General features: G+C 43.5%; 2 protein-coding genes across 2 annotated transcripts; both read left to right on the top strand.

Moving 5' to 3' along the window:
* Positions 1 to 905: 905 nt before the first annotated feature.
* On the top strand, positions 906 to 4,068 carry LOC311023703 (uncharacterized protein; the record flags this gene model as incomplete). Its single annotated transcript, XM_084025695.1, has 4 exons — positions 906 to 1,092; positions 1,333 to 1,932; positions 2,713 to 3,863; positions 4,039 to 4,068. 4 exons carry the CDS (start codon positions 906 to 908, stop codon positions 4,066 to 4,068), a joined length of 1,968 nt encoding a protein of 655 aa, XP_083881821.1.
* Positions 4,069 to 13,265: 9,197 nt separating this feature from the next.
* On the top strand, positions 13,266 to 24,429 carry LOC311023465 (uncharacterized protein). Its single transcript, XM_084025310.1, has 8 exons — positions 13,266 to 18,693; positions 18,778 to 18,891; positions 19,008 to 19,121; positions 20,547 to 20,705; positions 20,993 to 21,075; positions 22,548 to 22,692; positions 22,820 to 23,002; positions 23,112 to 24,429. The coding sequence occupies exons 1-8, from the start codon at positions 13,353 to 13,355 to the stop codon at positions 23,267 to 23,269; spliced, it is 6,297 nt and encodes a 2,098-aa protein (XP_083881436.1). The 5' UTR covers positions 13,266 to 13,352; the 3' UTR covers positions 23,270 to 24,429.
* The last annotated feature ends 1,133 nt before the right edge of the window (positions 24,430 to 25,562 follow it).

Genomic DNA, 25,562 nt, shown 5'->3' with positions numbered 1-25,562 from the left:
TGGTGGAGTCCATTCCTTCATTCAGTGGATCAACCATGAAACCTGAAACAGCATCATTCTTCACTACCACCGATTCAGAGAGTTCTGGAGACAGTACTGATGAATTCACTGAAGAGTCCACCATCAGAGCAACTACAGTTTCTTCATTGTGGAGTACAGAGTCCCCATCAGTTACAGCATCACAGGAAACTGAAACAAGTGTTACTTCCAAAACAGTTGTTACTCCAGCTTCGTCACTCTTCAGTACTGAGAAACCAACATCAGAATCACCAGAAACACAAGAGACTGTAACCACAAGTGAGACTGAGAAAGCATCAGTATCATCAGAGACAAGTTCTACTTTCCCCAAAACAGATGAAGATGGTTCAGGAGACCAAACCCAAGGAATGTTCACTCAGACCTCCTCTGTCACAGCTAAATCATCTCTCTACAGCACTGATGCACCAACTGCAACATCTCCTTTTACATCATCTGTTGTTTCAGAAATGGTGGATGTGGATATTAGTCAAGAAACTACAATGGTGGAGTCCATTCCTTCCTTCAGTGGATCAACCATGAAACCTGAAACAGCATCATTCTTCACGACCACCGAATATGAGAGTTCTGGAGACAGTACTGATGATTTGACTGAAGAATCCATCATCACAGCAACTACCGTTGCTTTAATGAAGAGTACAGAGTCACCATCAGTCACAGTATCACGGGAATCTGAAACAAGTTTAACCTCAAAGTCAGTTGTTACTCCAGTTTCACCTATCTTCAGTACTGAGAAACCAACATCAGTGTTACCTGAAACACAAGAGACTGTAACCACAAGTCAGACTGAGAAAGCATCAGTGACACCAGAGACAAGTTCTACCTTCCCAACAACAGATGAAGAGAGCTCAGTTGAACAGACTACTGAGATGTCCAGCAAAGATGCTACACGTCCTACAGCTTCTTCATTGTTTAGCACTGAGAAGTCAACAGCACCTCCAGTTGGGGACCAAGACAGTGCTGTCACAGCTCAGACACAGACGTCCTCAGCCTCTCCTGTTACTGATGACACAGAGCAAAGATCCATTGTCACTCCAGCAGATGAAGTTGGTTCAGGTGAACAAACCCCTGACATGATCACTGCTACCTCTTCTGTAGCAGATACATCTTCCCTCTTCAGTACTGATGCACCAACAGCAACATCACCTGGAACACCGGAAAGTCTTCAGACTGTTAAGACAAAATTGTCAACACTTACAGGAGAACCATCAGTTTCAACAATCTCTGATGAGACACTAACAAGCTCAATAACAGTGTCTCCAAGTTTGGCTTCTGTTATATCATCTGTTGCTACAGACATTGAAGATGAAGATGTCATCAGCAGTGAGCAGACAATGTTGGAGTCTATTCCTTCCAGCAGTGGATCAACCATGAGCCCTGAAACAGCATCATCCCTGTCTCATACCACTCCCACTTATGTGGACATTTCTGAAGAGAGCAGTCTTGATTTAACTGGAGAGTCACTGCTTTTGGTACCCACTCTGTCCTCAATTTCTACAACCGAGACTCCATCAGTCACACCTTCCTCACTCTACGGTACTGAGAAACCAACATCATTGTTACTTGAAACACAAGAGACTGAAACCACAAGCCAGACTGAGAAAGAATCAGTGACACCAGAGACAAGTTCTACTTTCCCAACAGATGAAGATGGTTCAGGAGACCAAACCGTAGACACTCAGAACTCCACTGTCACAGCTACATCATCTCTCAACAGCACAGAGGCTTCGACAGCAACATCTCCTGTTACATCATCTGCTGTTTCAGAAATGGTGGACAAAGATTTTAGTCGTGAAACTACAATGATGGAGGCCATTCCTTCCATCAGTGGATCAACCAGGAGCCCTGTGACAGCATCATCCCTGAATACCATTGATAAAGAAAGTTCTGGAGACAGTACTGATGATTTCACTGAAGAGTCAAGCATCACAACAACTACAGTCTCTTCATTGTGGAGTACAGAGTCACCATCAGTTACAGTATCACAGGAAACTGAAACAAGTGTTACTTCCAAAACAGTTGTTACTCCAGTTTCATCACTCTACAGTACGGAGAAACCAACATCAGTGTTACCTGAAACACAAGAAACTGAAACCACAAGCCAGACAGATAAAATATCAGCTACACCAGAGACAAGTTCTACTTTCCCAACAACAGATGAAGATGGTTCAGGTGACCAAACCCAAGGCATGTTTCCTCAGACCTCCTCTGTCACAGCTAAATCATCTCTCTACAGCACTGAGGCCCAAACAACAACTTCTCCTGTTACATCATCTGTTTTTTCGGAAATGGTGGATGTAGATATTAGTCGAGAAACTACAATGGTGGAGTCCATTCCTTCATTCACTGGATCAACCATGAAACCTGAAACGGCATCATTCTTCACTACCACAGATTCAGAGAGTTCTGGAGACATTACTGATGATTTCACTGAAGAATCCACCATCAGAGCAACTACAGTTTCTTCATTGTGGAGTACAGAGTCACCATCAGTTACAGCATCACAGAAAACTGAAACAAGTGTTACTTCCAAAAAAGTTGTTACTCCAGCTTCGTCACTCTTCAGTACTGACAAACCAACATCAGTGTTACCAGAAACACAAGAGACTGTAACCACAAGTCATAGAGATAAAATTTCAGCTACACCACAGACAAGTTCTACTTTCCCAACAACAGATGAAGATGGTTCAGGTGACCAAACCCAAGGCATGTTCACTCAGACCTCCTCTGTCACAGCTAAATCATCTCTCTACAGCACTGAGGCTCAAACAACAACTCCTGTTACATCATCTGCTTTCTCAGAAATGGTGGATGTGGATATTAGTCAAGAAAGTACAATGGTGGAGTCCATTCCTTCCTTCAGTGGATCAACCATGAAACCTGAAACTGCATCATTCTTCACTACCACCGATTCAGACAGTTCTGGAGACATTACTGATAATTTCACTGAAGAATCCATCATCACAGCAACTACCGTTGCTTCAATGAAGAGTACAGAGTCACCATCAGTCACGGCATCACAGGAAACTGAAACAAGTGTTACTTCCAAAACAGTTGTTACTCCAGTTTCATCACTCTTCAGTACTGAGAAACCAACATCAGTGTTACCTGAAACACAAGAGACTGTAACCACAAGTCAGACTGAGAAAGCATCAGTGACACCAGAGACAAGTTCTACCTTCCCAACAACAGATGAAGAGAGCTCAGTTGAACAGACTACTGAGATGTCCAGCAAAGATGCTACACGTCCTACAGCTTCTTCATTGTTTAGCACTGAGAAGTCAACAGCACTTCCAGTTGGGGACCAAGACAGTGCTGTCACAGCTCAGACACAGACGTCCTCAGCCTCTCCTGTTACTGATGACACAGAGCAAAGATCCATTGTCACTCCAGCAGACGAAGTTGGTTCAGGTGAACAAACCCCTGACATGATCACTCCTACCTCTTCTGTAGCAGATACTTCTTCCCGCTTCAGTACTGATGCACCAACAGCAACATCACCAATAACAACAGAAAGTCTTCAGACTGATAAGACAAAACTGTCAACACTTACAGGAGAACCATCAGTTTCTACAATCTCTGATGAGACACTAACAAGCTCAATGACAGTGTCTCCAAGTTTGGCTTCTGTTATATCATCTGTTGCTACAGACATTGAAGATGAAGATGTCATCAGTAGTGAGCAGACAATGTTGGAGTCTATTCCTTCCAGCAGTGGATCAACCATGAGCCCTGAAACAGCATCATCCCTGTCTCATACCACTCCCACTTATGTGGACATTTCTGAAGAGAGTAGTCTTGATTTAACTGGAGAGTCACTGCTTTTGGTACCCACTCTGTCCTCAATTTCTACAAAAGAGACTCCATTAGTCACAGCTTCATCACTTTACAGTACAGAGAAACCAACATCAGTGTTACCTGAAACACAAGAGACTGTAACCACAAGTCAGACTGAGAAGGCATCAGTGACACCAGAGAGAAGTTCTACTTTCCCAACAACAGATGAAGATGGTTCAGGTGACCAACCCGTAGACACTCAGACCTCCGATGTCACAGCTACATCATCTCTCTACAACACAAAGGCTTCGACAGCAACATCTCCTGTTCCATCATCTGTTGTTTCAGAAATGGTGGACAAAGATTTTAGTCGTGAAACTACAATGATGGAGGCCATTCCTTCCATTAGTGGATCAACAACGAGCCCTGTGACAGCATCATCCCTGAATACCATTGATAAAGAAAGTACTGGAGACAGTACTGATGAATTCACTGAAGAGTCAAGCATCACAACAACTACAGTCTCTTCATTGTGGAGAACAGAGTCACCATCAGTTACAGTATCACCAGACACTGAAACAAGTGTTACTTCAAAGACATTTGTCACTGCAGCTTCATCACTTTACAGTACAGAGAAACCAACATCAGTGTTACCTGAAACACAAGAGACTGAAACCACAAGTCAGATAGATAAAATATCAGCTACACCAGAGACAAGTTCTACTTTACCAACAACAGATGAAGATGGTTCAGGTGACCAAACCCAAGGCATGTTCACTCAGACCTCCTCTGTCACAGCTAAATCATCTCTCTACAGCACTGAGGCACCAACAGCAACATCTCCTGTTACATCATCTGTTGTTTCGGAAATGGTGGATGTGGATATTAGTCGAGAAACTACAATGGTGGAGTCCATTCCTTCCTTCAGTGGATCAACCATGAAACCTGAAACAGCATCATTCTTCACTACCACAGATTCAGAGACTTCTGGAGACAGTACTGAAGATTTCACTGAAGAGTCCACCATCAGAGCAACTACAGTTTCTTCATTGTTGAGTACAGAGTTATCATCAGTTACAGCATCACAGGAAACTGAAACAAGCGTTACTTCCAAAACAGTTGTTACTCCAGCTTCGTCACTCTTCAGTACTGAGAAACCAACATCAGAATCACCAGAACCACAAGAGACTGTAACCACAAGTCATACTGAGAAAGCATCAGTAACATCAGAGACGAGTTCTACTTTCCCCAAAACAGATGAAGATGGTTCAGGAGACCAAACCCAAGGCATGTTCACTCAGACCTCCTCTGTCACAGCTAAATCATCTCTCTACAGCACTGAGGCTCAAACAACAACTTCTCCTGTTTCATCATCTGCTGTTTCAGAAATGGTGGATGTGGATATTAGTCAAGAAACTACAAAGGTGGAGTCCATTCCCTCCTTCAGTGGATCAACCATGAAACCTGAAACTGCATCATTCTTGACGACCACCGAATATGAGAGTTCTGGAGACAGTACTGATGATTTGACTGAAGAATCCATCATCACAGCAACTACCGTTGCTTCAATGAAGAGTACAGACTCACCATCAGTCTCAGTATCACAGGAATCTGAAACAAGTTTAACCTCAAAGCCAGTTGTTACTCCAGTTTCATCACTCTTCAGTACTGAGAAACCAACATCAGTGTTACCTGAAACACAAGAGACTGTAACCACAAGTCAGACTGAGAAAGCATCAGTGACACCAGAGACAAGTTCTACCTTCCCAACAACAGATGAAGAGACCTCAGTTGAACAGACTACTGAGATGTCCAGCAAAGATGCTACGCGTCCTACAGCTTCTTCATTGTTTAGCACTGAGAAGTCAACAGCACTTCCAGTTGGGGACCAAGACAGTGCTGTCACAGCTCAGACACAGACGTCCTCAGCCTCTCCTGTTACTGATGACACAGAGCAAAGATCCATTGTCACTCCAGCAGATGAAGTTGGTTCAGGTGAACAAACCCCTGACATGATCACTCCTACCTCCTCTGTAGCAGATACTTCTTCCCTCTTCAGTACTGATGCACCAACAGCAACATCACCAATAACATCAGAAAGTCTTCAGACTGATAGGACAAAACTGTCAACACTTACAGGAGAACCATCCGTTTCTACAATCTCTGATGAGACACTAACAAGATCAATAACAGTGTCTTCAAGTTTGGTTTCTGTTATATCATCTGTTGCTACAGACATGGAAGATGAAGATGTCGTCAGTAGTGAGCAGACAATGTTGGAGTCTATTCCTTCCATCAGTGGATCAACCATGAGCCCTGAAACAGCATCATCCCTGTCTCATACCACTCCCACTTATGTGGACATTTCTGAAGTGAGTAGTCTTGATTTAACTGGAGAGTCACTGCTTTTGGTACCCACTCTGTCCTCAATTTCTACAACCGAGACTCCATCAGTCACACCTTCCTCTCTCTACGGTACTGAGAAACCAACATCAGTGTTACCTGAAACACAAGAAACTGAAACCACAAGCCAGACAGATAAAATATCAGCTACACCAGAGACAAGTTCTACTTTCCCAACAACAGATGAAGATGGTTCAGGTGACCAAACCCAAGGCATGTTCACTCAAACCTCCTCTGTCACAGCTAAATCATCTCTCTACAGCACTGAGGCTCAAACAACAACTTCTCCTGTTTCATCATCTGTTGTTTCGGAAATGGTGGATGTGGATATTAGTCAAGAAACTACAATGGTGGAGTCCATTCCTTCATTCAGTGGATCAACCATGAAACCTGAAACAGCATCATTCTTCACTACCACCGATTCAGAGAGTTCTGGAGACAGTACTGAAGATTTCACTGAAGAGTCCACCATCAGAGCAACTACAGTTTCTTCATTGTGGAGTACAGAGTCACCATCAGTTACAGCATCACAGGAAACTGAAACAAGTGTTACTTCCAAAACAGTTGTTACTCCAGCTTCGTCACTCTTCAGTACTGAGAAACCAACATCAGAATCACCAGAACCACAAGAGACTGTAACCACAAGTGAGACTGAGAAAGCATCAGTAACATCAGAGACAAGTTCTACTTTCCCCAAAACAGATGAAGATGGTTCAGGAGACCAAACCCAAGGCATGTTCATTCAGACCTCCTCTGTTACAGCTAAATCATCTCTCTACAGCACTGAGGCCCAAACAACAACATCTCCTTTTACATCATCTGTTGTTTCAGAAATGGTGGATGTGGATATTAGTCGAGAAACTACAATGGTGGAGTCCATTCCTTCATTCAGTGGATCAACCATGAAACCTGAAACCGCATCATTCTTCACTACCACAGATTCAGAGAGTTCTGGAGACAGTACTGAAGATTTCACTGAAGAGTCCACCATCAGAGCAACTACACTTTCTTCATTGTTGAGTACAGAGTCACCATCAGTTACAGCATCACAGGAAACTGAAACAAGTGTTACTTCCAAAACAGTTGTTACTGCAGCTTCATCACTCTACAGTACTGAGAAACCAACATCAGTGTTACCTGAAACACAAGAGACTGTAACCACAAGTCAGACTGAGAAACCATCATTAACATCAGAGACAAGTTCTACTTTCCCAACAACAGATGAAGATGGTTCAGGAGACCAAACCCAAGGCATGTTCTCTCAGACCTCCTCTGTCACAGCTAAATCATCTCTCTACAGCACTGAGGCCCAAACAACAACTTCTCCTGTTTCATCATCTGTTGTTTCAGAAATGGTGGATGTGGATATTAGTCGAGAAACTACAATGGTGGAGTCCATTCCTTCCATCAGTGGATCAACCATCATCCCTGAAACAGCCTCATCCCTGACTCATACCACTCCCACTTATGTGGACATTTCTGAAGAGAGTAGTCTTGATTTAACTGGAGAGTCACTGCTTTTGGTACCCACTCTGTCCTCAATTTCTACAACCGAGACTCCATCAGTCACAGCTTCATCACTCTACAGTACTGAGAAACCAACATCAGTGTTACCTGAAACACAAGAAACTGAAACCACAAGCCAGACAGATAAAATATCAGCTACACCAGAGACAAGTTCTACTTTCCCAACAACAGATGAAGATGGTTCAGGTGACCAAACCCAAGGCATGTTCACTCAGACCTCCTCTGTCACATCTAAATCATCTCTCTACAGCACTGAGGCCCAAACAACAACTTCTCCTGTTTCATCATCTGTTGTTTCGGAAATGGTGGATGTGGATATTAGTCGAGGAACTACAATGGTGGAGTCCATTCCTTCATTCAGTGGATCAACCATGAAACCTGAAACGGCATCATTCTTCACTACCACCGATTCAGAGAGTTCTGGAGACAGTACTGAAGATTTCACTGAAGAGTCCACCATCAGAGCAACTACAGTTTCTTCATTGTTGAGTACAGAGTCACCATCAGTTACAGCATCACAGGAAACTGAAACAAGTGTTACTTCCAAAACAGTTGTTACTCCAGCTTCGTCACTCTTCAGTACTGAGAAACCAACATCAGAATCACCAGAAACACAAGAGACTGTAACCACAAGTCATACTGAGAAAGCATCAGTAACATCAGAGACAAGTTCTACATTCCCAACAACAGATGAAGATGGTTCAGGAGACCAAACCCAAGGAATGTTCACTCAGACCTCCTCTGTCACAGCTAAATCATCTCTCTACAGCACTGATGCACCAACTGCAACATCTCCTGTTACATCATCTGTTGTTTCAGAAATGGTGGATGTGGATATTAGTCAAGAAACTACAATGGTGGAGTCCATTCCTTCATTCAGTGGATCAACCATGAAACCTGAAACTGCATCATTCTTCACTACCACAGATTCAGAGAGTTCTGGAGACAGTACTGATGATTTCACTGAAGAGTCCACCATCAGAGCAACTACAGTTTCTTCATTGTGGAGTACAGAGTCACCATCAGTTACAGCATCACAGGAAACTGAAACAAGTGTTACTTCCAAAACAGTTGTTACTTCAGTTTCATCACACTTCAGTACTGAGAAACCGACATCAGAATCACCAGAAACACAAGAGACTGTAACCACAAGTCATACTGAGAAAGCATCAGTAACATCAGAGACAAGTTCTACTTTCCCCAAAACAGATGAAGATGGTTCAGGTGAACAAACCCCTGACATGATCACTCCTAACTCCTCTGTAGCAGATACATCTTCCCTCTTCAGTACTGATGCACCAACAGCAACAGCACCTGGAACACCGGAAAGTCTTCAGACTGATAAGACAAAATTGTCAACACTTACAGGAGAACCATCAGTTTCTACAATCACTGATGAGACACTAACAAGCTCAATAACAATGTCTCCAAGTTTGGCTTCTGTTATATCATCTGTTGCTACAGACATTGAAGATGATGATGTCATCAGCAGTGAGCCGACAATGTTGGAGTCTATTCCTTCCCTCAGTGGATCAACCATGAGCCCTGAAACAGCATCATCCCTGTCTCATACCACTCCCACTTATGTGGACATTTCTGAAGAGAGCAGTCTTGATTTATTTGGAGAGTCACTGCTTTTGGTACCCACTCTGTCCTCAATTTCTACAACAGAGACTCCATCAGTCACAGCTTCATCACTTTACAGTACAGAGAAACCAACCTCAGTCTCACCTCAAACACAAGAGACTGTAACCACAAGTCAGACAGATAAAATATCAGCTTCACCAGAGACAAGTTCTACATTCCCAACAGATGAAGATGGTTCAGGTGACCAAACCATAGACACTCAGACCTCCACTGTCACAGCTACATCATCTCTCTACAGCACAGAGGCTTCGACAGCAACATCTCCTGTTACATCGTCTGTTTCAGAAATGGTGGACAAAGATTTTAGTCTTGAAACTACAATGGTGGAGTCCATTCCTTCCATCAGTAGATCAACAACGAGCCCTGTGACAGCATCATCCCTGAAAAGTTCTGGAGACAGTACTGTTGATTTCACTGAAGAGTCAAGTATCACAACAACTACAGTATTTTCATTGTGGAGTACAGAGTCACCATCAGTTACAGTATCACAGGACACTGAAACAAGTGTTACTTCAAAGACATTTGTCACTCCAGCTTCATCACTTTACAGTACAGAGAAACCAACATCAGTGTTACCTGAAACACAAGAGACTGTAACCTCAAGCCAGACAGATAAAATATCAGCTACACCAGAGACAAGTTCTACTTTCCCAATAACAGATGAAGATGGTTCAGGTGACCAAACCCAAGGCATGTTCACTCAGACCTCCTCTGTCACAGCTAAATCATCTCTCTACAGCACTGAGGCCCAAACAACAACTTCTCCTGTTACATCATCTGTTGTTTCGGAAATGGTGGATGTGGATATTAGTCAAGAAACTACAATGGTGGAGTCCATTCCTTCATTCAGTGGATCAACCATGAAACCTGAAACTGCATCATTCTTCACTACCACCGATTCAGAAAGTTCTGGAGACAGTACTGATAATTTCACTGAAGAGTCCACCATCAGAGCGACTACAGTTTCTTCATTGTGGAGTACAGAGTCACCATCAGTTACAGCATCACAGGAAACTGAAACAAGTGTTACTTCCAAAACAGTTGTTACTCCAGTTTCATCACTCTTCAGTACTGAGAAACCAACATCAGTGTTACCTGAAACACAAGAGACTGTAACCACAAGTCAGACTGAGAAAGCATCAGTAACACCAGAGACAAGTTCTACTTTCCCAATAACAGATGAAGATGGTTCAGGTGACCAAACCCAAGGCATGTTCACTCAGACCTCCTCTGTTACAGCTAAATCATCTCTCTACAGCACTGAGGCTCCAACAATAACTTCTCCTGTTACATCATCTGCTTTCTCAGAAATGGTGGATGTGGATATTAGTCAAGAAACTACAATGGTGGAGTCCATTCCTTCATTCAGTGGATCAACCATGAAACCTGAAACTGCATCATTCTTCACTACCACCGATACAGACAGTTCTGGAGACAGTACTGATGATTTGACTGAAGAATCCATCATCACAGCAACTACAGTTTCTTCATTGTGGAGTACAGAGTCACCATCAGTTACAGCATCACAGGAAACTGAAACAAGTTTAACGTCAAAGCCAGTTGTTACTCCAGCTTCATCACTCTTCAGTACTGAGAAACCCACATCAGAATCACCAGAAACACAAGAGAATGTAACCACAAGTCAGACTGAGAAAGCATCAGTGACACCAGAGACAAGTTCTACTTTCCCAACAACAGATGAAGAGAGCTCAGTTGAACAGACTACTGAGATGTCCAGCAAAGATGCTACACGTCCTTCAGCTTCTTCATTGTTTAGCACTGAGAAGTCAACAGCACTTCCAGATAAAGTTTCAGCTACACCAGAATCAAGTTCTACTTTCCCCAAAACAGATGAAGATGGTTCAGGTGACCAAACCCAAGACATGTTCACTCAGACCTCCTCTGTCACAGCTACATCATCTCTCTACAGCACTGAGGCTCAAACAACAACTTCTCCTGTTTCATCATCTGCTGTTTCAGAAATGGTGGGCAAAGATTTTAGTCATGAAACTACAATGTTGGAGTCCATTCCTTCCATCAGTGGATCAACCATGAAACCTGAAACAGCATCATTCTTCACTACCACCAATTCAGAGAGTTCTGGAGACAGTACTGATGATTTCACCGAGGAGTCCACCATCAGAGCAACTACAGTCTCTTCGTTGTTGAGTACAGAGTCACCATCAGTTACAGCATCACAGGAAACTACAACAACTATTACTTCCAAAACAGTTGTTACTCCAGCTTCATCACTCTTCAGTACTGAGAAACCAACATCAGTGTTACCTGAAACACAAGAGACTGTAACCTCAAGCCAGACAGATAAAATATCAGCTACACCAGAGACAAGTTCTACTTTCCCAATAACAGATGAAGATGGTTCAGGTGACCAAACCCAAGGCATGTTCACTCAGACCTCCTCTGTCACAGCTAAATCATCTCTCTACAGCACTGAGGCCCCAACAACAACTTCTCCTGTTACATCATCTGTTGTTTCGGAAATGGTGGATGTGGATATTAGTCAAGAAACTACAATGGTGGAGTCCATTCCTTCATTCAGTGGATCAACCATGAAACCTGAAACTGCATCATTCTTCACTACCACCGATTCAGAAAGTTCTGGAGACAGTACTGATAATTTCACTGAAGAGTCCACCATCAGAGCGACTACAGTTTCTTCATTGTGGAGTACAGAGTCACCATCAGTTACAGCATCACAGGAAACTGAAACAAGTTTAACGTCAAAGCCAGTTGTTACTCCAGCTTCATCACTCTTCAGTACTGAGAAACCCACATCAGTGTTACCTGAAACACAAGAGACTGTAACCACAAGTCAGACTGAGAAAGCATCAGTGACACCAGAGACAAGTTCTACCTTCCCAACAACAGATGAAGAGACCTCAGTTGAACAGACTACTGAGAATTCCAGCAAAGATGCTACGCGTGCTACAGCTTCTTCATTGTTTAGCACTGAGAAGTCAACAGCACTTCCAGATAAAGTTTCAGCTACACCAGAATCAAGTTCTACTTTCCCCAAAACAGATGAAGATGGCTCAGGTGACCGCACCCAAGACATGTTCACTCAGACCTCCTCTGTCACAGCTACATCATCTCTCTACAGCACCGAGGCTCAAACAACAACTTCTTCTGTTTCATCATCTGCTCTTTCAGAAATGGTGGACAAAGATTTTAGTCATGAAACTACAATGTTGGAGTCCATTCCTTCCATCAGTGGATCAACCATGAAACCTGAAACAGCATCATTCTTCACTACCACCGATTCAGACAGTTCTGGAGACAGTACTGATGATTTCACCGAGGAGTCCACCATCAGAGCAACTACAGTCTCTTCATTGTTGAGTACAGAGTCACCATCAGTTACAGCATCACAGGAAACTACAACAACTATTACTTCCAAAACAGTTGTTACTCCAGCTTCATCACTCTTCAGTACTGAGAAACCAACATCAGAATCACCTGAAACACAAGAGACTGTAACCACAAGCCAGACTGAGAAAGCATCAGTAACATCAGAGACAAGTTCTACTTTCCCAACAACAGATGAACAGAGGTCCATTGATATTTTCACCCAGGAGACACTCACTGTTACAACCAATTCCCTCTATAGCACTGCAAAGCCAACACGAGTGTCAACTTCAAAATTGGACATTGCTACCACAATTCAAGCAGACTTTTCTACTCACTTTTCTGGAACCACAGTTGGCACAGCTCTGCAGTCAACAGACATCACAATTACACAACAAGCTACAAAGCTCCTAAGCACTGAAAAGACATCATCCATCCAGATCATTGATGAATTGGAGACAAGTTCTGCAATCTCTTTAAACGAAGATGAGAGCTCAACCAGGCAGACAACTGAAATTCTAACAGAGGAATCATCCGCAATATCTTTTTTGCCAACTACAGAGCAAACAGTGAATCCCAGCAGCAACGCAGCTATAATGATTGGCAGCTCACAGGATAAAATCACTGCATCCCCAAGCTCCACAAGGCCAACCATTCCTATTATTGATGACACTGAGACTATTGAGCAAACCACCAAAGTTCCTGCAAAAGCATCTTCAGTGTTCAATTCAGAGAAACCAACAATAACAACTGCAACATTTGCCAATGAAACAAGTGATAGCTCACAATCTACTGTTGTTACAGCTTCTCCTTTGTACAGTACTGACAGTACAATTTCACTAAACACAGAAAAGAGCCCAGCAACTACAGAAACCGACTCTGTGATCACAACTACTGAAAATACTGGAAGCCAAACTCGTTCTAGTGCAAGTGTAGATTCAACTACAAACACAGACATCACTTCATCTATGACTCACAGTACTGAAAACCCCACAGCTATTACAGTGCACGAAGAGGGCTCAGGGGATGAAACCTCTGATATGTTCGATCGGGTCTCTGCTGTGACAGCTTCTTCTCAGAGCACATCACAGCCCGGTGATGAATCATCAACCCAAAGCTCACCACAGTTCATTACAGAGTCTACAAATGTCACTCACCTTTTTACAACAGTTGAGACAATGACAGCATCGGCCTCTGAGTCAGAAGGTGGTGATTCCACTGAAGTAGATGACACATCTGCATCCACACATGAAACACCCTTAGAAACACCAACAACGTCTGATCAATCCTCTGTGGAGCAAACAACCTCATTACCGATTACAACCATATTTGTTGAGGAAGGAAGTGACAGAGAATTTACAACGGTGACGACAACTCCCTATACATTTGAAACCTCTCAGCCCATTGCATTTCCCAGTGTCACTGTGTATACCTCAGAGAAACCCTCTACTTTCATTGACATTGAGAGCTCTGCTAGCTCACCTGACGAGGAAGATGGATCTGGTGCAGAGGAATCCCCCGAGACTACCACACAACCCCAGGTTGAATTCACGGATGAGACGGAAATAGGTGACACGGAGAGCACATCAGACAATTTAAGTGCTTCGTCCACGACTCAGTCCAGTACAAAGCCTACGAAGGAATTCATGTCATCAACCCAATCCCCAGACATGACAAGCTCTGAGGTTTACATGAGTGCGGAGCAGGGCAGTGGCATCTCCCCAGATGACTCAGAGGGTTCAGGTGCTGACGGATCAACCATTGCTGTAGATGCTACACAAGGAATCACGTTGCCACCCACTGCTGTTTCTGTCACCAAGGAGAGCTCAAGTGACCAAACGGATGACGTTACTACACAAAAACCTAGTGACACCACCACTTCTTCTCTTCACAGTACTGAGGGTCCAACAGCCATGTCTCCTGTAATGCACACTTCAACAGTTCAGGAAAGCTCAGGTGATATATATATAGATAACACAGTGTCTCCTGCTGTCACTGTGGTTACTTCTTCAGCCGTTCCAGATGTTGAATATCAAGACATGAAGAGCACAGGCTCATCCCTGTTCAGCACAGAGAAAACTAAAACAACAAGAGCATCTCATGAGAGCAGACCATCTGATATTCCAAAATCTGTTGTAACTGCAGCTTCTTCTCTCTACAGCACAGAGAAGCCAAACATAACAACAGTATACGTTGTTACCTCTGCCCCACCAGTTAACTTGTCCATATCTACAACTGACATATCGGCACCAAGTTCAGCCTTTCCTTTGACAGATGGAGAGAGTTCTGGTGACCAAACCAGTGAGACATTCACCTCAAAGCCGTCTGTGATGGAGAGCGTCACATTTGGAGAAGCGACCGGTGAAACCGAAACCTTTGTGTCAGTCACACCAACCTCTGATGAGCAGGTTTCCACACAGGAGGGTGACCTCACTCTAGACACAGAGAGCCCCGTTACTTCTGAAGCGACCGAGCTTCCCGTTTCGACCACTGGGAAAGTCACAGTAACCGAGCACATAACGCAATCTTCATACACAACTGTGTCCCCCCATACAGCTCCAGTTAGTGACAGTACGTTTGACTTGACCACAGTAAGCTCTAGCAGCGAACATAAGCAAGACGGCTTCACACCGATGTCCACCCCCATTCCCTCCATTATGTATCACAGCTTTACAGACCAACAGGTGGTGATTATTACTCCCAGTAGCAGCCAAGCCAAGACTGACCTCACTGAGCAGACGCCTACCATGGTCCTGCATGTGTCCAAACCAGCAACCAGCACAACCATCATATTCTCAGAGGACACAAAAGATGAAGATGATCTTTTCTCTACAGGAACAGATGGTCTGAAGGGAGGCAGTGAAACTCTTGAGCTTATCACCGATGATAACATCATTGATGCAGATAGTATCTCCATAGTTCCCTCTTCTTCATTTTACCCAACCGTCCACGCAGAGGAGGCCGGAGGTGTCACACCAGTTACAATGACACACAAGGTGGAGGTAACAGAAGAATCAGAGGGTTCAGGGACTGATAGCACCCCCTTCTTTACTCCTAAACCAGTAACTCTACATGCAGACTCAGCCACTGATTCAACATTAGTCTCAACCTCTTCTGAATATTTGTCGCCCACTTCAAAACCATCAGGTGTGTCTAGTAGCGAGCCTAGCATTGAAGAGACGGTTACATCCACCCCAGCCACTACTCTGTCCACAATGTCGAGCTCTGAAGAAACGTATGATTTAACCACACCACATGCACTTTTCCCAATTGAGATTCATACCAAACCAGTCCCAGAGCTGGTGGAGGGAGAGTTATCAGGCGAGGACACTGCTGATAATGTCACTGAGTCTACCACTGAGATCGCAGCTTCCTCATCTTTGCCTTCTCAAACTTTCACTGAAGCAACAGACACAAGCTCGGTCTCTCCGGTGTCCAGTGAGGAGTATATGATCAGCACGGTTGAAACAGAAAAACCCACGAGCTTCTCACCCACAACCATGAAAGCCACAGGTCAATTCACAACTGATGAAACCTTAGGTTCGACCTTTTCAACGCAAACCGCTGTACCTTCAGCTGCTGTTACACAACACCCACCAGTGTCCACTGAACCTACAGTGAAACAATCCAGTCAAGCACCTGACAATGAATATTCAGGTGACGATGACTCTGATGAAGGCTCTGCACACATGACTTCTGGGTCCTCTGGGGATGGATGGACAGCATCTGAAAAACCAGTGACAACTACATCTACAGCCTCTTCGCTGTTCAGCACTGAGAGGCCAACTGCTGAGAGACCCTCTTCTCTCTATAGCACAGTGAAACCATCTGACACAGAAACGACGGGCGTTACTGATACAGGGACTTCGAGTGATCAAACATCTGGCATACTGAGCATGTCAACAGTGAAGGCCAAAACCTCACCTGAACCTGCCACTGGGGAGACTCCATTATCCGGTGCTGCTTCCAGTCTTTATAGCACAAAGAAGCCAACTGTCACATCATCTCCTGATGTTACTGGGAAGGATGGATCACATGATCACACTCATGTGACAGAGCCTGTGACACAGACAGCCACTCCTCTACACAGTACAGTGAAGATTGATCAAATTCCATCCACAACGACATTATCTCCTCCCTACAGCACAGATACATTTTCAGATGTTTCAGTTGAGAGGGGCTCTGGGGATGAGATCTCAGATACCACAACTGCATCGCCTAAGACAGTGACATCTAAGAGTGAAAATCACTTTGACACAGAGAAACACACCACAATGGGCCCGAAGGATGAAACTGAAAGAAGTGAGAAAACTAAGGAGGAAGAGAAAGCATCATTGTCAGAAACTACCACTACCACTGCATATGAAGAGAGCACAAGCGACAACATGAACTCTACATCTACAAAAGGATCAGATACTACATCGACACTGCCTTCGCAACAAACCACTTCAACGCCTGTTGTGATGGTTCAGTTTGTCACCACTTTTGGACCGGAACCCTATACACCATCAGAGGTGTCCTTCCAACAGGCCAGGTCTGAGATCGCGTTCACTCATCATCCCCACATTGACATCTCAACTGTGAAAACTGTGTTGGCCACAACTAGACCAAGGCTGCCCAGTGAGGAGTCAAGCCAGCACTTTGAACCTAGTGATGTGACTCCCCACGCTGGAGTTACAGCCCCGTTTCTGGCCGATAAGACAGCTGAAGCACCAAGCAGAGCACCTATAACCAAAGATGTTTCAACTGATGCTGTAAGTATCACACAAGGTAGTGACATCCAGGAAACTTCCACTGATGCTGTTATAATGTCACATCCCACATATGAAACAGTGGATTCTAGAGGAACAGACCCTGCTGGGGTTGAACATACAACTCCAAAACTTCCAACTGACAGATCTGCAGAACCTGAAGAAGAAACTGTAGAGACTGCATCTTCTACAGAATCAAGTGAACGAACTCTAGAGGCAAGTGCGTCTTCACCTTCCAGCGCTGAGACTCCATCGGTGGCTTCCATTGTGGCCTCAACAACATCACCTACAATGGTGACAGGAGAGAGTGACGGGAGAGGGACTGTTGAACCAGCTGTTGATCGGGTTTCAAGTGGTGCAAAGACTGAACCACCTCCAGATACAGATGCCCAAATGACAACTTCTAAAGAGGATATATATGATGACAATTCAGATTATGCAGATTATGGATCTAACCTCAGCCTTGTTGAAACTGTCCCACACAGCAACAAAACTAGGACACCAAAAGAAGTAGAAGTGATCACTACTCCACCACCGGTTGTTTCTCAAACATCTGAGTCTGTTGACTCAACAATCAGCAGTGAAAGTAGCTCAGAAGTAAATGTAACCAAGTCACCTGTAGAAGCAGCAACAGCGATCTTGCCTTCAGCCTCAGCTTCTGTCAGCACAGAATCCTCCTCTGGCTCTGAGAGTGGTTCAGAAAGCACAAGCGGCTCAGAAGAAAGCGTGGGGGCTGAAAGTGGGTCTGCCGGCTCTGAGAGTCATGTTGGTACGACGGCGACTACAGAGAAACCAAAGATCGACAGTGTGGAGGAACACTCTCTGTCCCCACATGAAATCCAGACTGTATTCAAGGTAGATGCTACTACAGCTTCAAAGATGGAGTCTACTACTGTTCATTCAACCTCTGGGACAGACGAGGGAGATGACACTCCTCACCCCGAAATACCCACAAGGTCCGATAAAGAGCTCACAACAATGACCCCAGCTCAAACACAAAGCCAGCCAGCTACAGTTGCATCCGTGGCTGTCACGCCATCATCTGAGGAGGAGGATGACAAAAAGGACAGTGACATACCATTAATTGGAGGAGAACCACCACTGAGAGGGGAGGAAACACCTGCGAAATCGGGAACGGGACTCGATTTGAACCACAACATCGTTGGCGAGACTGTTGAAATTCCAGGTACGCTTCTTCAAGTGGCTTTCATTGGAATGCAACATAATGTGTAGACGTTTACTGCAACTTTTATCTTTTCTTTCTTAACAGGAGTTTACTCGTGTATGGAAAATATTTGTCTCAATGGCGGTACTTGCTACAAGAGGGGCAGCACCTACACATGTGGCTGTGCTCCAGGTTACAGTGGCGATCGCTGTGAAACAGGTAGGATACTATCGAGAAGTCCTCCCACAATATCTTAATGTTTTAACTTTCATCAACTTAATCCTAAAAGTGGTTTTAATATCAATGTGGAATTGTCTTGGCTATTTTCCATCTAGATGCTGACGAGTGCCAGTCAAACCCTTGCCGCAATGGAGGTACTTGTGTTGACGGGCTGGCTTCCTTCACATGTGTGTGCCTTCCGAGCTACTCTGGGCTGCATTGTGAGGAGGGTAAGTTGATGGGTAATTTGATGGATTCTCTCCATGAGTTCTTTCTAAGTATTCTGTTTCGGATTAATAAAAGTTTTTCATTAGTGTTGTAAATGGTTCCAGCCCATCGGTCTAAACTGTCAGCTCAAGTCATTTTCAAATGACATCATAGAACAAACTGTTGTAACATCAAATACAGGTCTTGCATTCGGTAATGTGTTTAGACAATTAATGTAATCACTCACCTGAGTCCCGGGGAAATACACCAGAAAGAAATAGACTATTAGTCATTCAGATTTCAGCCACACCACAGAAATACAATAAAAGAGTATTGTCTTAGGTTTCTCCAGGGCATTATCTGAGTCATAAACACCACATTTATCTCATGTCTAATCTGTTTTTAAAATTAAATTGTACACACAGACAGTTGACACATTTTCAGTGAACCTTATCTCAGACATGTGTTGCTCAGCGCCAGGTCAGACACTTACAGGTAGACGACACGTATTATGGAATACAGTAGATTTATTTATTCTGAAGTTCCCATACCCCCATACATTTATTTTCACATGGCCCACTTTTTATCCCAAGTGTGTTGAACCCAGGGCATCATCTGTCTGGATTGATTTCTCTTGACCAGAGTCTACACCCTACATTTTTTTCTGGATCACTCATCATTGAATCACACCCATTCACTGCAGTGCGACACAGCTGCTGTCTTAGAAAGATTTGGCAGGAGAAAGGGAGAAAAAGTAACTTGAAGAGGAACAACCCTCTTTGCCTCTTTTTTTGTCTGTTAATGTTTGGAAGCTGGACTGAGGAGGGGAGAGAGACGGTTAGCAGAGTTGCTGCAGTATATGTTAGGTTAAGCAGGGTCAAGTTGAGAGTGGTTTCAAGGAGTGATCTCTCATCTTTGGGTGAATAATGTATGCCCATTTGAACTCCTTACCTAATCCAAAACCCCTTTTAAATCTCATCACGTCTGGAGTTTCTAACTTTGGCAAAAATGTGACCTGTTTGTGACTGCGTAGCTCATGCTCCATTCATTTACTTGGCTGTAATTAATGATTCTGTTTTGCATACCTGTGAAGTACTCTGAGAAGAGCCTCTGTTTAGCATGATAATCACACCTTTCATAGTAATTGGCACTTAATCCTTGTTTTGCCTGCACATCTTTAGTGCTCATATTAGGGGCTGTAGGGACCAATCCATCACTTTGCTCCTCTTTCATCTTAATTAGAGACAGTAGTCAGTGATAACAGCAGGCCTGAAGGGTCACTCAGGTGTTCAGAGTAATGTGCATGCAGTAAGTTAGACGATGCTCTGAATATCAAGGTCAATGGACGCATGAATGAAAGCAAAATTTTGTACTTTGAAAGTGCATTTCATGTATGCAAATCTGCTTTTCCTCTATTCCTCATTCCCTCTGGCTTTCTCTCTCACCAGACACAGAAACATGTGACTACGGTTGGCATAAGTTCCAGGGTCACTGCTACAAGTACTTCCCCCAGAGAAGGAACTGGGACACAGCCGAGAGAGAGTGTCGCATCCATGGGGCTCATCTCACCAGCGTCCTCTCCCACGAGGAGCAACACTATGTCAACCGTAAGTCAAAGCTCATGGTTGCTGGAGAGTACAGGGACCTGTTCAAGTCCTACTTTATAAAAAAAATACATGGCAAGATCGAAACAATATAACATCTACTTTAAAGTCAGATCAAATACATGAATGTTGCGGTACAGTGAATGCAGGAAAATGATTCAGGCATCAAAAATGCCATCGCTATCTATGTCTTCCTCTTTTGCTCTTTCTGTAACCAAACAGTCCTAAAAAGGACATATGGCAAACAGAGAAACGTAATCTGCTGTGTTTCACTCTACCCTGTATGGCAGGTCTTGGACAGGACTACCAGTGGATTGGCCTGAATGATAAGATGTTTGACAGTGACTTCCGCTGGACTGACAACAGCCCCGTGGTAAGATAGGCTGCTTTCCCACATATTTTTGTTTCAACAAACGTGGCACAGAGACAATGTAAATATTTGGAAAAGACGCCGATGACAGATACCGTCGGTAGAGAGAGAGAGAGAGGGGCTGTGGTGACTTTCTCATGACGTACACTCCTCAGCCTCATATCGCTACACCCCGGTGGGTGACTGCTCTGGTGATAAATCCGATGAAGCACAAACTGTAAGTCACCACCTTTTAGTCAGTGTGAGTCCAGGGCAGGAACAAAATAGCTACAAGATGACAGTTTAAACTAAAAGAGTAGGTTAGGGAGAGAAATGCATGCCGTTCATGAATGCAGTGTTTATAAAACAGTACACAAGTGGCAGCGTGTTTGGTATAGTGACAGGAAAGTGGCTAATTACTATGTGCATCCGTGTCGTACGGATGGATGTCCTCACTTCAAAGATAATCGTCCAGGACCAGAGATAGGGTGGCCCGGGGGTATAAAGATAAGCGCAGGTTGCCTATGGAGACCCTTGCTCAGCTGAGAGATTGAGGGGTGATGAGGGTGTGAGTGACGCTGTGTAGGGGGAAGTTTGGCAGGCGTAGACAGGTATGGTCCCCCACACGCATCAGATGGTCCGGCAGGCAGGCAGCCACCCGGGGGGGAAGGGCCACCAGGCAGGCAGACACACAGATGGACAACACCTGTGCTCGGCTGCAGAAAGAGGAAAAACTCTGGATAGGAGAAGCCCAGGGGGTCTGGGTGGGTGGTCACCTCCAGGGGAGTTAGGTATTATACTTGAAGTTAATTATAAATAACTGTGATGTATTTATATTTGGAAACATTTCAAGAAAATTGATTAATACCACGGTTCTGAAAAATCTTAAATTGTATGTGTGGGTGATGGAAGTTTGTTTGATTATTTTGAGGAGGATGCAGGCCTGCTGTGCAGTTGACGGGTCACCCATTTGTTAACTTAAAGTGAGCCGAGCAGGAAGTCAGTGTGTGTTTTTTTAACCATAATGACAGAGTAGCAGAGCTTCAGGGCATGATTGGAGGAGTGGGGGTCACAGCTTTGAAGAGGCTGTTTGAACCTAGAATGTGCTGAAAGACTGCAGGTAGCATCAACTCCTGGTTGAATGCCCCTCAGCACTTCAGCTGTGTGTATACTGTATTAATGTGTAATGTGTGTTTGTGTTGGTTTTTGTGCCTGCAGAATTACAATGCAAGGCATGCAGCATGTGTGATGTAATGACACAACACTTTTAGTTTCCCGTTATGATGGAGCCCTCTAGTCCAGTACCGATCATAAATCGTATATGAAGCGACATGTTAATGTGTTGCTGCTCATTAATAATCTTAATACAAGTGCAATGGATTTGGTAACCTTAACAACACGTGTGTGAATTTGTCTTTTTTGGCATAATAAGCTTCTCTAAAGGACAAACAAAGGCATCATAATTTATAGCTGTTTATGCTCTGCCTTTATTTCAGCAATATGAAAACTGGAGGCCCAACCAACCTGACAGCTTCTTCACCTCTGGCGAGGATTGTGTCGTGATGATATGGCACGAGGACGGCCAGTGGAACGATGTTCCTTGCAACTACCACCTCACCTTCACCTGCAAAAAGGGAACAGGTAAAAAGACTTAACACACATCACCTCTTACTTTACTGAATGCACGGCTTTAGAGAGGAGAAAATGTTCCTCTTGTGTTCGCTGTGGAATTCCCCACTTTAATGTTACCGTGGCCTCTGCTTCTCAGTGGCCTGTAACCAGCCCCCTCTGGTGGAGAATGCACATACCTTTGGTAAGAAGCGTGAGAGGTATGAGATCAACTCGCTGGTGAGATACCGATGTCGGATAGGCTTTATTCAGAAGCACATCCCGACTATCCGTTGCCGTAGTGATGGACGATGGGACAGCCCTCAAATCGCCTGCATGAACCGTAAGTACAAGTATTGTTCTCAACAGAGTTTTCTGTGTGTCTACCACTGTATAGGATTATACTATTTTATTATACATATTTCATTTAGTACATGATATTTCCCTTACAGCATCAAGCTTTCAGAGGACCTATATCAGAAAACATCAACACAAGAGTCTCTACAGCATCAACAACTTCAGGAGATGGCCAGACGAGCCTTTCCGCCTTCACCAGCAGCGCTACCGGGGAAGACGAGACAGGACTGAACACAAGCGGAAGAGACGGTAATCGTCACGTAACGCGGCACAGATGCTTGTGTGAAAAGAGGAAAAGGATTCCCCAAGGAAAAGCACGAGAGAAAACTCATCAAAGAAGACCCGAGGACAACCTGCAGTTTTCTTGCATTTTGGATGATGATGGAATCTTATGAAGTGCCTTTTAAAAAGATGTTGATACGTGACTTTTCTTATAAAGGCGCACTGTTTTATAACAATGTGGATACTTTCAGCTGGCGACTGGAAAAAGCAAAAAGTACATTCATTATTATTTTTTAAACTGCGAAAGTTTGTCTTTAGCTTATCAAATAATACATTGACTGTTGTCTAAAACCTTTGTACACGACTGTGCTTTTTAGAATCACCACAAGTGTTCCTTATTCATAGAAAAAAGCTATTGTGAAATTATAGCGCTTATGTTATGCAAAGGAATCCATTACGTTGTTGTGCTGTTTTAAGCTGGACTTCATTTTAATGAGCATGCATGCATATGCATATATATATTGAAGTCCTCAGATTTGTAACTATGTTTATTGTATGTCAAGACATCCAAGTTCTCAGAACATGGATGGACGCATCGGTGGCAATGATTGATCACGCAAAGGAGTTTTATAGATCATTATATCACATACTTACAGAACTGAAAACATTTGTAAATAATCTTTTCTCCAGTCTTCCAACCTAATCAGCATGGTTTCTTTGCTATTAGTCGTTGTTTAGATTTCAGATTAATTTCACAACATTGCTCAATAAACTGTTTGAGACAGCTGTAAAGTACCAAATTACCACCTTTCACCAGCTGCAGCCGTCAATGGATGTCATCGATGTCTTGTCAAGAGAAATGTTTATGGAGAGATTTTACACAAATAATTTTTTAAAAGCTTATTGATATTTCTTTTGCGATTTAATACGAGAGATTGCTCTCTAAGTACTTACCGACAAAGCCTTTCTCCACTGATGGAAATCCATGTCTGTCAGCTATTTTCAATTGAAAGAAGGGAGGTGTGGCTCGAGTAGCCTGCATTTTCTGCTTGTGTGCTCAGTTCATAACTTACAATTAGTTGCTACAGCATGTTTACAATAACCATAATGCTGTTCATAATAACACACCACAAGAGCCTTGCTCTCTCTGTTGCTGTTGTGCTGTAGCCTGTGATGGGTTATTAGGAGATCCTTTTTCTTCTGGATGCTTAACTTTTTCTGTTATTGTGGTCAATAGAAATCAGCCTTTGAGAGAATGTATTTTGTGAAACACTCAAAAAGACTTGAACATTAACAGCTGTTAAGGCACAGATGAGATATAATTTATTTTCAAGCTGCTCTTGATCTCCTTACTTGTTCTATTCTCACAGGTGAAATATGATGCTGCCACCTCTCCCAGCAGTGCTCTTCATATATTTTTATTGTATGTTCAACAGGAGACCAGACACAAACACAGACTGTCTAAATGGAATGCATTGAAGATGAAACGTTGCTCAACAATACAGTGGATTTATATGTTTTCACATCTTTAGTGCCAGCAGTGGAGTATGGAGGGCCCCATCGGCTGCAATAATGTTTTGTAACATTAACAAAATATTTGTACATGTGAATGGTTATGTGTGTCTCCATTTTTAAATGGAAAAATGTATTTGTCTTGTCTGCCTGTGAATGTCTATGTGTGTGCCTTCATGTGCATATAATATCATTTTATATTTATAACAGTTTTTCTATGTTACAATGTGAATGTCTGGGGTGTTTGTGAATTTTTTAAAAGAGATCAAACTGTTTTTTCCTGCTTTAAATCACCAAAGAAATAAAATAAATATATGGATATTATAAACCAAGGACATTTCGTTTTCTTCCACAATGCAACAGTAAATAAATAGCAACAGTGATCGTTCAGACGGCCAGACTGTTTACAGATTGGACAGATAATTGACAGGGATGAAAAGAAAAACAGCCATTCTGCAGAGACAAATAAGAGACATGCTCATCTGACAGTAATCAACCAGGAAACGAGACAGAAACATGACTAAACAGTGAATGCAGTGGGAGACGAGGAGAGAGACCAGGGAGTATCTGATGTCTGACAGCTGACAGTATGAGACCCAACAAATTAAGAAGATACATCCGAAATATCTTTGATACTTGCTGTCATTCCCCCTTTTCCCAGATTATTTTAGCTGGATAACACAATTCACCTGTTGTGCAAGGTGTGGGGTCTTGGTCCTAATTAAGAATTGATAGCAGCTGGGTGCATTTCCCCCTTTGGCCAATGAGGATGTTACAACATCCTTTCTTTCGGGCTTAAGAGAGGTAGGGAA

The sequence above is a fragment of the Eutrigla gurnardus genome (genome assembly GCF_963514095.1).
Source record: "Eutrigla gurnardus genome assembly, chromosome: 13".
Lineage (NCBI taxonomy): Eukaryota > Metazoa > Chordata > Actinopteri > Perciformes > Triglidae > Eutrigla > Eutrigla gurnardus.
The sequence above is the reverse complement of the archived record's forward strand: the minus strand, read 5'-3'. Positions and strand labels throughout refer to the sequence as shown.